The sequence below is a fragment of the Myotis nattereri genome (assembly GCF_964212035.1).
Source record: "Myotis nattereri genome assembly, chromosome: 9".
Lineage (NCBI taxonomy): Eukaryota > Metazoa > Chordata > Mammalia > Chiroptera > Vespertilionidae > Myotis > Myotis nattereri.
The window spans coordinates 17,531,639-17,547,238 of NC_138084.1; the positions used below are offsets into that span (position 1 = coordinate 17,531,639).

The 15,600-nt window shown below is 52.1% G+C and overlaps 1 protein-coding gene across 1 annotated transcript; it reads right to left on the bottom strand.

Annotated features, from left to right (window-relative positions):
- Nucleotides 1–141: 141 nt before the first annotated feature.
- C1QTNF4 (C1q and TNF related 4) lies at nt 142–4,474 on the bottom strand. Its single transcript, XM_081099870.1, has 2 exons — nt 4,057–4,474; nt 142–1,293 (listed from the first exon to the last, which is right to left on the bottom strand). The coding sequence occupies exon 2, from the start codon at nt 1,286–1,288 to the stop codon at nt 272–274; it is 1,017 nt and encodes a 338-aa protein (XP_080955996.1). The 5' UTR covers nt 1,289–1,293; nt 4,057–4,474; the 3' UTR covers nt 142–271.
- Between the last annotated feature and the right edge of the window lie 11,126 nt (nt 4,475–15,600).

Here is a 15,600-nt window from a genome sequence, read left to right on the forward strand (position 1 = left end):
GCACGGGAGGACGCGCACGGGAGGCCCCCCACGGGTCGGATGTGTCGGATTCAAATTCTCCGCTCACCTTCCCAGGCCTGACGAAGCGTGCCCTCTGACCCCTGGCCCTCACCCCACCCCAAAGAGACAAGACAGAGAAAGTCGGGACACAGGCGCGGCGCAGGCCCGCTTTATTGGCATCCGGCCGCGCGGGGCTGGCCGCCATGCTCGCCGGCGAGTGGCGGGGCCGCGCGGCTCGGCCTGCCCGCCCTCGGCTCCTCCGGGCGGGCGCTCAGAGCTCCAGCGGCGCGGGGCCGGGCGGGCCGGCGGGGTCGGCGGCGGGGGCGGGCGCGGGCTCGGGGTCGGGGTACACCAGGAAGCCGGAGAAGGTGATGTACTTGCCGTGGTTGCTGTAGGCCCCGAAGCCGTCGTGGTCGTGGCTGAGCAGCCACACGGCGTCGCCGCGCCGCAGCGCCAGCATCACGCTCTGGCTCTGCATCTCGCGGCGCCGCGACGCGCCGTCGTCGTAGATCATGGCCTGCACCTCGTCGCGGTTCTTCATCAGCTTCACCGACAGCGTCTTCCGCGGCAGCTTGCCCAGCGTGAAGGAGAAGAAGTAGGCGCCGGGCAGGCGGCAGCGGAACACGCCGGCCTCCGCGTCGAAGTCGCCGCCGATGTTGACGAGCTCCGTGTCGAAGGCGAGCGGCCGGTGCCGCGGGCGGGGGCCGGCGTCCGAGCCCACCAGGCTGCGCGTGCGCGCCGCCGAGAAGGCCGAGCGCGGCTCGGGGGGCGCGGGCGCGGGCGGGCGGCGCGCAGGCGCGGGCGCGTCGGCGTCGGCGTAGACCAGGTAGCCGCTGAAGGTGGCGCCCGGCGCGCCCAGCGCGTACTGCGGGGCGCCGTGCAGCCGCAGCCACACCGCGTCGCCGTAGTCGAGCTGCAGCATGGCGCTCTGGCTGGCGGCGCGCCGCGCGCCGGGCCGCCGCTGCTCGTCGAAGGCCAGCGCCTGCACCTCGTCGCGGTTGCGCACCAGCATCACCGACAGGCTCTTGTGCGGCGCCTTGCCGGCCGTGAAGGAGAAGAAGTAGGCGCCCGGCACGCGGCAGCGGAACCGGCCCGTGGCCGCGTCGAAGTCGCCCCCGATGTTGACGTACACCTTGTCGAAGGTCACCGCCATCTCCGTCTCCGAAGTGCCCTCCAGAGGCGTGGTGCGCGCCGCCGAGAAGGCCGAGCGCAGCTCCGTGGAGCCGGGCCCAGGGCCCAGGGCCCAGGAGGCTGCCGGGCCCAGCAGGCCCAGCAGGAGCGGCAGCATGGCGCCTGCAAGGGGGAGAGGGGGGCAGAGGGAAGGAGAGGAGCGTTGGGCGGGGGCACCTCCAAATTCCCGGAGCTCTGGGCCCGGAGACCGGTTCTCTTCCAGCCCTGCCCTGGATGCGTAACTAGGACTCGGTTTCCCACGCACCTGGGTGAGACCAGTGATGTGCAAACTGCGGCAGTCTCGCCTGGAGAGCGTATTCACACAGGCATGGTTGGGCCTCATCGCCAGAGTTTGCATTTAGTAGGTCTCACGAGGCCTGAGAATGTTCGTTTTCCAACGCATCCCCAGGTAAAGTAGATGCTGCTGGTCCAGGGACCACACTTTGGGAACCATTAGATTAGGCCAGTGATTCTCCAAACTCCTGTTGTTACAACACCGGAACCCCTTCCTCCGGTGAAAGCTGGCACGCGTAGAACACAGATGCAAGCAGAGTGTTCTGTCTGTAGGGGCTGCCCCTGCCCCCTTCCCCTGGCACCAGGGGCCCTGGGAACACAAGGGGTGGGCAAGGGGTCTGTCTCTGAGTGCCCGCCATCCCCTGGGCTGCTGCATTTTCCTGTGGCTATTCTGTGGTCTCTGGTTTGCCTTTCCCTCAGGCATTGGCTTGCTGTACTGATGCCCTCCGTGATGGCTGCTGTTTCAGCCCATCTGGGCAGGAAAGGAAATGGCTCCTCCCTGACCCCTCCCTGGTCTCTGATCCACACCAGAGTCAGCTTCCACGCTGGGCTTCCGGATTCCTCAGGGGCCCTTCTGACTTCTCTGAGCCTGGGGGCTGGTCACAGGGAAAGGGGAGAGCCACCATTCCGGCCGGCCTCTGACAGTGTGAGGTCAGCAGCTTTGCTCTTCCGTGCAGTGGAGAGGACCGACAGCTAGACCTGGGCTTGCTTGGGTCCTGGCTCTACCACTGACGCTGTGACATCTGAGGCAAGTTCCTTAACTTCTCTGGGCACGGCTTCCTCTGTGTAAAGGGGAGGAAGCCTGACTGTGAGACTGTTCTGAGATAACAGGTGTGAACACAGTCTGCACGGCTGTGTCACCCAGGTGTGGAGGTGCTTCTGCTCTTGGCCTTGAGAAAAGCAACCTGATCAAGTTCTTGACGTCAGGGGTTAGGGACTCAGTAACGCCTACTCCTGGGCCCTTGGTGAAGGCACTGCTTAACTCAAAGGAGCCGCTCTCCGATGGTGGGGTTCCATCAGCTGCCTAGTAGGCATAGGCTCTGGGAATCGAATACCCAAAGGCCTTGAAATGGAGACAAAGCAGGACAGAAAATGCGCTGGCAGCAGCCTAGCATGGGGGCTTCTGTAGGCAGTATCCTGGGAGCGTGTGTCGCTTTATGTCTCTCTGAGACATGGGGACCTGCCAGGTGCAGCTGTACAGATGTGCTCTACACAGCAAGGCCATTCACCTTGGGGTAGGTGGGCACTGGAACCTAGCCCGCATTACACTTGCCTGAATGTGTGGGGCTGGAGAAAAGTGTGCCTTTTCCTAACCCTCTTCATAAAGACCCCAAGTCCCCAGCCCAGCTGAACCCTCTCCCCCCAGAGGAGGTACCTTTCCTATTTCCTACAGAGGCCCCCTGTGGGTTAGCGCCGAAACCCGTGGGGGGGGGGGGGGAGGCAGGAGGGACCCACCGCCGTTCGGAGTGGGGAAGACTGCACTTCAGTGCATCCCCCTTTGAAAAATTCTTTGGAAACATCTGGGCACCTGGCAGACGAGTGGGTCCTCGCCCACTTCATAGATGAGAAAAGCCAGGACCCAACAAGAGGGCGTGTTTTGGACCAAGATCACACATGGAGCACTGAGGCAAGCCTTGAAACAGGGTTTTTGACTCCAAAATCAGTGTGCCCTCCTCTCCACGGCCTTTCCCTCCTAAACACCACTATTTCCAGACAACCTGTCCTCTGCCTCAGTTTCCCTTTTTGCAAAATTAGGAGGGGAGTCCAGTGGAATGAGTCTTGGCATCGGGGGTGAAGAAAGAAAGCAAAACCAAATAAAACCAACCAAACAAGAACTCCCCCGTTTTGCCTTCTGAGAGCGTGGGAGCATCTGAGCTCTTCCAGACCCTGCTGCTCTCTCAGCTGTCCTGCTACGGGCGCCTGCCCATCCTACCCCCAGCCGGCTGGTGCCCCGTGTGTCTAGGACCCCACCTTTGTTCCACCACTGCCCAGTTCCCAGATGCCTAGGTGCCCTCCTTCCCTGAGCAGGCCAGAGGGGGGAGGGGTCAGGTGGGCATCACAGCTGCAGGGAGGGAAATGGCTGCTCCTAGCTCTGTCCAGGTGGAGCGCAAAATAGTCATCTTTAAAGAGAAAAAACTGGGGCACGGATAAGCGGGCAGACCCGGAGCCCGGGGACCCACGCGGGAGGTGCAGCGACGGCAGGCTAAGGGGATCTCAGCCCCTCTCCTCGCCCAGCCCGCTCCCCAAATCCTGCCTCCCTCAAGAGCTCCCCTCCCCACCTACCGTGAAGGCTCCCCGTGCTCCCAAGAAGCCCCCCCTTCACAGAAGCCAATGAATCATTGCTCATGGGAAAAAATCCCCCATAAAGGGGTACCCCAGACCTCCTCCCCTCATATCCCCCCGCCCCCCCAGAGCCTCCTTTATTCATCTTTTCCGAGAGAAAGCCCTTGAGCCTCATGAAAAAGCTCCCAGATCCTCCTTGCAGGGAAGGACCCGATTTCCACGCGCCCTCCCCGCCCCCGCCCCCAATTCAGGTTAAACCCCGCCGCCCGCACCTCCCCAGCCCCCGCCCTCCAGCTGCCCTCGCCTCACCTGGGTGAGAACGGGGGTCGGGTCGGTCCGCTGCGAGCCCGCTCGGTTCTGGGCTCCGGGCTCCGGGCTCCGGGCCGCGCACCGACCGCCCGCGCTGCGGCGGGAGGGGCCTGGCGGGGCGGCGGGGGCTCGGCAGCTGCTCCCGGGCCGGCGCGGGGTGCGGGGACCCGGTGGGCGCGGGGGCGAGGCGCGAGGGAAAGAGGGCAGCTAGAGAAGGAGCCGGCAGCCGGGCGGGAGGAGGGGCAGGGGCGAGGCGGGAAGGGAGAGCAGGGAAGCCGGAGGGCGGGGCGCGCCACGGCGGGAAGCCGAGCCGCGGACCCCGGGGCTGGGCACCAGCGCCGAGGAGGCCCCTGTGCAGGCTGCGCGGACTCGGGGTCCTTCCTCCTGCGCGACCTCCCTGGAGCTGGCTTCCTCCCTCTGGCTCTAGCGTGCGGGCTGCATTAATCCAAGCGAGCAGAAGGGGAAACTGAGGCCTGCGCAGAGGCCAGACTGGGGGCGTGGGGGTGGCCCAGGGCACTGTAGAGTCTACAGTATATAGACCGTCCTCCTCCCTGGTTGGGGGAGAGGGCACTGGAGCAGGACAGAGACCGGGCTGGCCTCCGGGCTGCAAGGACAGTGGAAGGTGAGAGTTTGGCTGGGCCGATGTCCAGGCTGAGTGGCACTGGGGTCAATGTCGCCAGTATAGGAAGGGCTTAAATTGACCTAATTTTTCTTCCTCGCCTCCAAATCCGAAAACAAATGCCCCCGGTTGGTTAGGGCAGGAGGAGGAAGACACAGCACCCAGACATCACAGGCTCAGCCTCGGCCTCCTGGGGAGGGGTGAGGAAGGGGTGGACTCTTTGGGGCAGAATTGAATTTTGGCTGGAAAGGCTGCTTTGTCGGTGCCGTGCCGGAGAGAAGGGAGAGGGTTGAGAGGGACAAGCAAAGGATTTGAAGGACCTGTGTGCAGAGGGACCCTGACAGCCTGCCTAGCAGGGCCAGGGTAGCAGGATTGGGGGTGGGGGGGTGGGGGGGGGGCAGGCGGCAGGGCTGGGAGCAGCTGTCTTCCAGGTCAGCACCCATGAGAGGCCCTTCCCAAGGCCCCACTCTAGGCTTTGATCCCATCCCGGGAGCCCAGGGAGCTGGACTCTCTTAATCAGAGCTGCTGTTCTCTCGAGACCGTGACCGTGGCCGCTGTGGAGGCGATGGCTGCCTGGCACTCAGTACACCGAGTGGAAGGCTTTTCAAGAGCCCTGCTCTGAGGTGCCAGCTGCTGGTGCCGTTCCTGACCCGGCTGACTAGGTGGGGGGCCTGGGCTCGGGTCCTGGCCCTCTCTATGTTCCCTTAGAAGCTTGGTGACCCGTGAAGCCCTCTGGAGCTTTTCGTATGCTACCCCCCAAAACTTAGTGGTCCCAGTTGATTTAGTACGTTAGTCCTCATGACGTCTTCAGGATGTTAGGCGAATGATGAATGACTACGTACCTTAAAGGAATGAGCGGAGGCTGGGCATGAGGGCATTTGGGGGCATAGGGTGAAACACCTGTCTAGCCCTGTCAGACCATGACTGTCTCCTTTACAAGCTTGCAAGGCCTATGGAGAGGGCATGAGGCGAGGGGAGGGTGGAATGAACCTCACAGGAATGTAGCAGATGGACTGGGGAAGGCAGGAAACTGACCTCTGGCAGCCTCAACCCTTCTGAGGGCAGGGCTGCCATCTTGAAGGTGCCTTTCCCCTTAAATTTGTTGTTCCGCATATTCTATCTACATTTATATACATACTAGAGGCCTGATGCACGAAATTTGTGCATGGGTAGGGTCCCTAGGCCTGGCCAGTGATTGGGGAGCCCCCACTGGCACCCGCCTTGGCCGGCCTGGCACCACTTGCTGGCCAGCCCTGATGCCTTCCTCCCAATTGCCGCCGCTAGTTGCCTCCCTCTGCGGGGTGACCAGAGGGGCGATTGGGAGGCCCCCTGCTGGCACCCACCTTGGCTGGCCTGGGGGCAGCTCCTGCATTGAGCATCTGCCCCCTGGTGGTCAGTGTGTGTCATAGCAACTGGTTGTTCTGTTCAGTTGATTTGCATATTAGGCTTAAATGCTGAGCTAAGGAGCTCAGTTTATCCTGCAGCAGAGGGGAGAGTGCTCAGCGCTGTGTTGTAAGACCACTCTGGCTGCAGAGTGAAGGACTGACAGGAAGCAGAGTGGAGAGGAGGGAGACTGGGAGAAAATACTGTGTTCAGATGGATCTGAACTGCGCAGGGCCAGTAGATAGGCAAAGGGAAGAGACAGATGGGAGAGAGGCTGAGAAGAGAGATGCAGATTGACAGGGTGCGGCATAAACTCACAATTATTATTATTTTTTTTTTACACCAAGCAACCTACATGGTTGCTTTTTCACTAAATTTTTAAAATATATTTTTATTGATTTCGGAGAGGAAGGGAGGATAGAGAGATAGAAACATCAATGATGAGAGAGAATCATTGATTGGCTGCCTCCTGCACACCCCACACTGGGGATCAAGCCCACATGTGCCCTTGACCAGAATCCAACCTGGGACCCTTCCGTCCACAGGCTGATGCTCTATCCATTGCGCCAAACCAGCAAGGGCACAAACTCACAATTTAATTAGCTTCCTGGTTTGCCAGGTGATTACAGGGGCATTAACAGACCTCAGAGTCTAGGGACCTGCTGGGAGGTGAAGGGAAGTTAATGAGAGAGACAACATGCCCCAGGGAGAAATGAGAGCAGAGGAGGAGGCAGCCAAGCAGAGATGCTGGCCGGAGAAACAGATGTCAGGGCGCGGAGTCTCTGCCTTCCTTGGAGATTTCAGACCTCCAGGGGAGAAAATGGTCAGAGCTCCCAGCCTGATGGGCTGGGTTCCAATTCCCCTGAGTACTGGGAGGGGAACGCTGGGAGTGGCTTCCAGGATCAAGGTCCCAACTCTCCCTTGGCCTTTGCCAGAGGGGAACTGAACACCGCCCCCCGCCCCCCTTTCTGCAGATGGGGAGGTTGAGGCCAGGGATGGGAAGTGACCTGCTCATGACCAGATTGGCAAACTGCATTTTCCAAGGACAGCTGTGGCAGCATCTCTTCCCACTTCTTACACTGTGACCTTAGGAGAATTTTGGTTCAGTCATAAAAGGTGATATTGTGTCTCTTTCTGGAAACTCTCCCACTTGGAACCCAGCCACCATGCTTGAGAAAGCCCAGGCCACCTGGAAAGTATAGATGTTGTGGCCAACAGCTCCAGTCAGGGCCAGCTATTTAACTGCAAGATCCAGTGCAGAACGAAAATGCAGGCCTCTTATTCAAAAATTAAGAATTTAAGTGGTGACAACAGGGCATTAAACCTAAGTGTGGGGCCTGGTGCAGCTGCACAAGTTATACCCCAAGAACTGTCCCTGATCCCAGCTGAGGTTCCAGCATCAATTGCTCACAATACGGGTGAGGAAGCCTTCAAGATGGCTCGGGGCACAGCCACTGTCTGACTGCAACTGTACAAGGGACCATGAAGAGGAATCACATGGCTGAACCCAGTGGCCTCCAGACTCGCACTTAGAAAAATCAACTGATGATTTGTAAAAACTTCCTGAGGAAGAACTTTGAACTATAGCATATATTCCAGAAGTCAAAAAAATGATGGATATGTATTTTATTATACAGCTTAAAAGGAAAACAGCGCCCTGACAGTGTGGATCAGTTGGCTGGGTGTCAGTCCATGCACTGAAAGGTTTCTGGTTCAATTCCTGGTCAGGGCACATACCCAAGTTGTGGGCTGGATCCCTGTAGGGAGTGTGCAGGAGGCAGCCAATTGATGGTTCGCTCTCATATTGATGTTTCTCTCTTTCTTTGCCTCTCTAAAAATCTTTTAAAAAAGAAAAAAGGAAAACATGGCAGAAACAAAATAGAAAGACAAACTACAAACTGGAAAACACTTGTAACTCATATCATAAAATTTCTTTAATATACAAAGAGCTCTAAGAAAGACAATTCAGTAGAAAAATGGGTAAAGGATATAAACAATAAAAAAGTATTAGAATAAGAAAGTTACATTAAGATGCCATTATTTTTTTACCCCTCAGATTGTCAAAGAGCAATAATATGTATAACACAATCTGTTGGTAAGGAGGTGGAAAAACTGACCCTCACACATTGTTAAGTGGTCACAACTGGACAATATCTACCAAATTTAAATGTGTATACCCTTTCACTCAGTGATTCCACTTCTCAGACAGCTCTTCTTCAGATACACGCCAACACATTTGAAATAAGTTACTCATTCATTGAAGCATTGTTTATAATAGCAGACCACTGGAAATGATCTATAGGTCCAGCAATCGAGGGTCCATTAAATAAATTCTGGCACATATATACGGAATACTGTGCATCCTTTACAAAAGAATGAGGAGTCATTTTGAATAATGATATGAAATAAGCTCTAAGATTTACTGATCAGTGAAAAACAAGATATACAGCATGCTACCCTTTATGTAAAAAAAGAAAAAGAAAGCATACATTTGCTTTTATGTGCAGAGGATCTACTAGAAACTGTTAACAGCAGGTGCCTCCTGGGAAGAGAAATGGTTATACGGGAGAGACACACTTTTCACTGTTTCAACCTTTTGTACCTAAAATAAAAATGGGTGGGAGAACCACTATCTTTTTAAGCAGCTGCTCCATTCCTATTGGCTTCTATTCAACCTGAGGCCGGTTGAAAGCCCTCAGCCTTTTCCTGTGTGCATCACTGTCAAGCCAAACTTCCTTCCTCCCATGCTTACGCAGCTGGTTAAAAAGAAAAACCTAAATGCATGTCTTCATACATTTTTGGGGGGACAAAGGGAAGCTCAAGAAATGACCAAAGGAGGCCATTTTTATTCTTTTCAAAAAAAACAATAAATGCCAAAACCGGTTTGGCTCAGTGGATAGAGGTCGGCTTGCGGACTGAAGGGTCCCAGGTTCGATTCCGGTCAAGGGCATGTACCTGGGCTGCGGGCACATCCCCAGTGGGAGATGTGCGGGAGGCAGCGGATCGATGTTTCTCTCTCATCGATGTTTCTAACTATCTTTCTCCCTTCCTCTCTGTACTCTGTAAAAAATCAATAAAATATATTTTAAAAAACCCCAAAAAACAAAACAATAAATTTGTGAGAAATTGACAAGACAAAAGAAACTAGGTTTGGGTGCTTAATTAGTGAAGAATCTGAGAATTTGAGCTTAGGTAGTAAATTAGTAAAGAAGTAACAAGGTTTGTTTATACTGTCTTCGGTCACTTAACAGGAATATATTCTGAGAAATGTGTCCTCAAGAGACTTTGTCATTGTACACACATCATAAAATGTTACACAAACCGAGATGGTATGAATGGTTATTGCTAGGCTACAAACCTGCACAGCATGTTGCTGTACTGGATACGGTAGGCAATTGTAACACAATGGCATCTGCTTTTCACTTCTTTTAAATTCACCCTGTTGGTTTCAGCCACTGTTTCAAGATGCTTTAGAATCTGGATTCGGACAAATATTAGTGTTTGCTCTCAGCAAGTGGTGCCGTCTGCAGACATGGTGAGTGTGGCGGGCACTGGCCAAGTATGGAGCTGACCAAGTGCAGAGCCTGCGGAGCCCCGAAGCATGGAACTTAAGGCTCGTCTCCAGATTTGTGTCCCCTGGACACCCAGCGGGGGGAGCGGCATGACGCCAGCTGATGGTTCGATCTCTGAGATCAGTTTTCCCAGCTGTCTCCTCAATCGGAGGCATTCAATGTCCAACTGGAAACAAGTTACACTATGGTCAAGGACTTTTCCTAGTGGCCTTCCAAATAAATAATAATTAATTGTTGGTATTATTTACTGTGTCTGTTCTTAGTGAAGGTACCGATTATTTTTCTAGGTGTTCCCAAACTCTGTTTAATATTGTATTCTAGAATAAATTTTGGGGGATTTACCTCAAATGTGCCCACCTAGAGTTTCCAGAATCTATTTTTTCCTGTCTTCTGAGTATCAGGACATCTGCAGCCATCCTGCACTGTGCTCCCTTTCCTTTTATCAGCTACACTGGCAAGGGTTCTCAGATGTTACCTGCAAAGGTATTTCAGCATCTTGGAATTTGCATCTCATTTTAAATGGCTAGGTGCCTAGATTTTTTTCTTCCCATCTCTTTTATTTGGGGTTTCAATTTCCTCTAAACCTTGTATTGCTTTACTCATTCCAGTTCAGAAATGCTTTTCCTCAGGGGACAATGAAGAAATCTGTTTCCAACAAAGGCCAGCCTGACACCTCATCTGAGGGGTCCTTTCCTGTTTATTCCTTAGTCTGAATATAACCGACATTTTCACTTTCTACATCCTTTCCAAGTCTCAGTGTATCAGGGACTTCGCGGGTTCATCTCCATCCCTGCCTTTTAATTCTCGAGCCTGTCAGGCGCTCTCTGCAGAGCCACATTGGTTTCTTCGGCGCTCCCTCTGTCCCAGGTCTTTCTGCTAGTGGGCTGTCCCCACTGCCTATTGTAGAGCTTCCTGTCTCTCCTGTGCCACATCCCCACTTCAAGTCTCTAAGTGTGGGATCCTAATTTTTCTATGAATTTTTAAAATTAACCCAGCCGGTGTGGCTCAGTGTTTGAGCATCGACCTATGAACCAGGTGGTCATGGTTTGATTCCTGACCCGGGTTTCGGGCTCAATCCCCAGTAGGAGGCAGCTGATTGATGACTGTCTCTCATCATTGATATTTCTCTCTCTCTCTCCCCCCCTCCCTTCCTATCTCTGAGATCAATAAAAACATATTTAAGGAATTTTGTTTTTCAAATTATTTCCTAGGATGTTTTATTCATCCATCCATTCCATGCCCCACATGCCCTCTTTCTTGATTTGACTTTCTCCTGTGGTTCCTGTTACACCCACAGCACCAGGAGGCAATTCTTGCCTATGGTCACAGGAAGCTTGTGGCAGCAGCTCCATGGTAGTTTTTTTCCCCACTGAGAGAGGACCCTGTCCCTGATGCCTGTGAAGGATTTGTCGCTCAGCAGGTAGCTGTGGGGACTCTGGTGGCCAGAGCAGAGGCCGTCTGCCAGCCCAGTGCCATCCTGCCCTCAGAGCACGGCTGGGCAGTTGAAGGTGAGCTCCCACAGGGACACAGCTTCCAAGAGTTCATCTTTCAGTCTCACCAAAGGCTCCGTGTCTGCCACCACCGCCCCCCGCCCCCCCCCCCTCTCCATGTGCTGCGGTACAAAGCATGCAGGCTTTGCTGTCAAACACCCAGGTGTGTCTGAATTCTTGCTCTGCCCCTTACTAACAAGTTGTTTGATGAGCCATGCTGCTCCAGCTCAAAGTATAAGGTTCCAGTGGGGCTTACCCTGGATCCTGACCCCTTCAGCTGGGCCTGAGACTCAGGTCCGGCCAGTCGAGTACTCCAGAGTACTGAATGGCTTGCAGATGGACCTGTATTTGAGGCCAGAGTCCTCCAGGAGCTTCCCTAAGAGATATTAGCTCGTTCTCTGGAGTAACAAGCCCTAAGAAGCCAACACGCCACTTGGCATGTTGCTGCCACATGGAATGAGCCTGCCTGAGGGAAACTAGGCAGAGGTAGGCAGACCCATGGGATGAAGATGGGAGTCCTGATGCCTTTGCTTGAACCAGTGGATTAACCACTGGCCATTTCTGCTACTTGAGCCAATAAATTCTTTTTTTTTTTAGGCCAGTTTGTTGGGTTTCTGACCATGCAACCATAATATACAATGTTGACCCTTTTATTGTTATAAAATCACGAGTTCCTGTTCATCAAGTTTCAACTCCTAAAATCTGTTCCCCTATTTTAATGCAGAAAAACAGTAGTACTCAATACATGTGCACAGCATATAGGAATTCCCCAGGCTTGCAGGCCTGGGTCTGAATCCTGGCTTTGTCATTCACCAGCCTTGGGCAAATCTATCAGTAAAGTAGGGGTGATACTGCTTACCAGTAAATGGCTGTTTTATGGGTTGGAACTAATGAATATATGGGCAGGACATGTAGTAGGCCACCAGCAAATACCCTATTATTAGGTGGTAAGTAGATTTGTTATTTCAATAGCTTTTACTCTGCACAGTTGTCTATACATGATAAATCCATTTAGTTTTTCCACTCTTTCCAGGTCACACCTCTTAGCCACTATGGTTTCCAGGTTTATCATGGCCGTAAACAAGGAGAGAGCAGGAATCAAAGACTTTGAGAGAAGATGGAAGATGAAGAGGTGGAAAGGAATTTCAAAGCTCAAATGGAGATGGAATTAGCCTTGACACATTTGCAGAACTTTACACCCACTTTCTATTTATAAATATCTTGCAAGGCTTCAGTGGAAGATAAACACAGAGAGCAACTACTGGTGAGGTATAGAGGCACAGAGCAGTGGAGGTTGTAGAATTGGGACTGTATGGCGTGGGCTCGGGGTGTAAAGATTTAGGACGCTAGGGCAAGAAGTCTTAAGAAATGTGGGTCAGAAATATTTTACCCCTGCCAGAAGCTTGCATAGGCAGGCAGTTGTAGCTGTCCTCCAGACCTTGTCATCGGGCAGAGCTCCAGCTTATCTACTGCCTACTGTGCCACGCTGATGGCAGGAAGACAAGATAACAGGCTGCTGCAACAGCTGAGCAGAGATGATCCACCAAGACAGTGGGGATGGAGGGAAGATGACAAATCCAAGAGGCATTTCTGAGAACCTAGCAGCAACTTCTTAGAAGTAGAGGTAAGGGTGGGAGGACTCAGTCATCTCCAGGGTGTTTAGCTTGGGAAACAGGGTGATAATTAAGTGTTTAATAAAGTTTGTGAATGCAATTACCACTGCAGACTTAGGGAGGTTGAGATATAATTCAATTTCAGGGTCCTGAAGGACATCCATTTATTCACAAACATTTACTGAGTCCTATGTGACAGCTACTGTTTTGGGTGCGAATTATTCAAATGAGCTTCAAATACAGCGTTGAAGAGATGCAATTCCACTCTTCAGCCTCCATCACCTCCATGACTTTGCCCACATTATCTGTACTTGTCAGATATCCTCTCCTCTTCTTAGATAACAGCTGTCACATACCAAATTTTTTCAGATGCTATATTAAACTCAATAATCCAATAAGCCCAGCTGGTGTGGCTCAATAAGTGAGCATCAATCTATGAACCAGGAGGTCATGGCTTGATTCTCAGTCAGGGCATGCCTGGGTTGTGGGCTCGATCCCCAGTAGGGGCTGTGCAGGAGGCAGCCAATCAATGATTCTCTCTCATCGATGTTTCTCTTTCCCTTTCTGAAATAAATAAAAATATATTTTAAAAAATACTCCAATAAGATAATTGCTCCCATTTAGAGGTGAGGAGATGCCCGAGGTATCACAGCTACTAAGTGAGCTGGAAATGGTTCCCATCTCACCATCCTGCTCCCTATTACCCTATCCTCCATGAAGTCGTCCCCATGTTCTCCCAATGGGATGTGAGCTTCCCCTCTTGGGAGACCATGGTGCTTGGTTTCAGCAGCTCCTGGCACATACTGCCTTGTACCATAGTCACCACAGTGTGTCTCCAGAACTCGGTGTCTGTCCCTTTTCAGTGCACCAGGCTTTGTTCTACATATGGTTCCGTTTAATCCTCCCACCACTCCTCATTTTTGTTCTTGTCACACCACATCCCTCCCTCAGGGCACAGCAAGTGCCAGGGAGGACAGGGAGAGATTTACTGCACGCTGTACATTCTCCCGACCCTACCACAGGACTTTGCCTCGGCTACACGTTTAATAACGGAGGGCTGCACTTATAAATTCTAAAGTTTAAGTCCCTTGGGGGGAGGAAAGGCATGAAATACCAAATTCCAGTGGGAGGTGAGCAGTATGCAGTGAGGTGTGGCTGTTGTTTCCATTTTCACCTTCTCTTTTCATTTTTAGCCAAAGGACATTCTCCCCAGTCGTTCTGACGCCAGGAGGGCAGGGCCCCAGACTGGATACAGAGTAGGTACAATTCTGTTTCTTGTCCTTATTTGACCTTTAGCTCCTCAAGCTAGTCTGTCTGGAAACAAGCTGCAATACCAAGTAGATTTTCCATGGAAATGTGGCATGACCAGAGAACATTCTTCTGGCTGCCTTAGTGCGCAGGAATTGGTGTAGAAAACTTCCTCTTACCCACTGTCATTGTGGAGACTTTGGGAGGGGCGGGGCTTGTTTCAGCATTTGCCCTTCCTCTCAGGAAGCTGGTGAGTCTTTTTTTTTTTTTTTTTTAATACATTTTATTGAGTTTTCACAGAGAGGAAGGGAGAGAGATAGAGAGTTAGAAACATCGATGAGAGAGAAACATCGATCAGCTGCCTCCTGCACACCCCCCAATGGGGATGTGCCTGCAACCAAGGTACATGCCCTTGACCAGAATCGAACCTGGGACCTCTGAGTCCACAGGCCGACGCTCTATCCACTGAGCCAAACCGGTCAGGGCTGGTGAGTCTTGATTAGCACCTCCAGGTCACGTTTCTTTTTCTCAACCTGTTCTCCTTGACACTCTCTAAAGCCCTGTTCTCCAACCATATTTTGGAGGGTGACAGTGACCTGAATCTATTTGAAAATACTCTTTTTCAGGGCCATAGTAAGTTGGGCCAACAACTGTGGTTTTAAAATTTGCCTAATTGGTCCCACACTGGAGATTTGGGCCTGGATTGCAGAAGAATGCACTATAAGAGCAAGGCAAAATGGGCTTTCCAAGATTTCAGCTTGTGGCCATGAATCACGGAAGACTAGTACAGTGTGTGGGGGCCTCCCCAAGACATCTCTTTAGGCAGGCAGACAGATGAGGAAGCTGATTCTTAGGGACAAAGTTTGTTGGAAGGAAAACACTCAGTTGCTTTAGAAATTTAATCAGTCACCTTCAAAAATATTCTGAAAAGAAGGCATTGGTTGGTGGCAGAAGAACCTTTCATTTGCAAATTTCCCCTTAAGACAAAAATCAGAGTGCAAGATTACCTCAAGTCTGAAGAGACAATAGGATGTGGGGCCAATGGGGGTGGGGGTAATGAGATGTCACATGTGACATTCTTAGGTACCCGAAAAATCTCTGCAAAGGAGATAAACGCTCATCTTTGTCTATATTTAAAAAACAAAAAACTCCAAGATTAAATTACTATGGCATTTAGAAAGGCAGCCTGAATAAAGCCCCCCAATATACAAGGATGTTCTAGAAAAATCCATCAGAGCTGACACATAGATCACTCTGAAGAAATGTTATCCTCCAAAAGCGGTAGAAATCCAAATAAGGACTGATACTACTCCTAAAGAGTAAATCCTAAATATACAAGAACTTTGCTTTCCAGCTGTATAAACCATCATAACAGTCTAGGTGGGCCATGGCAATTGTATCTATTTTCAGTTACTTCACCTGTTTATCATTCTGCTGAGGCAAGAACTATGTATTTCCTGATTTAAGACCATTCTGCTCTCTGTCCTAGGGGAGGCCTGTTCTTCAGTTCACTGCTTTCACTAAGAGCTGGGCCTTTTTCTTCAGATGGATGACTTACTTACCATTTGGTTCATTTGGCTGATTTTTTTCCTCAGCCTCCATGAAGCAGTAAATAGACC

Bases quoted from the DNA above. Each gene is read 5' to 3' on its own strand.
- C1QTNF4 (XM_081099870.1), bottom strand. From the start codon at position 1,288: ATGCTGCCGCTCCTGCTGGGCCTGCTGGGCCCGGCAGCCTCCTGGGCC.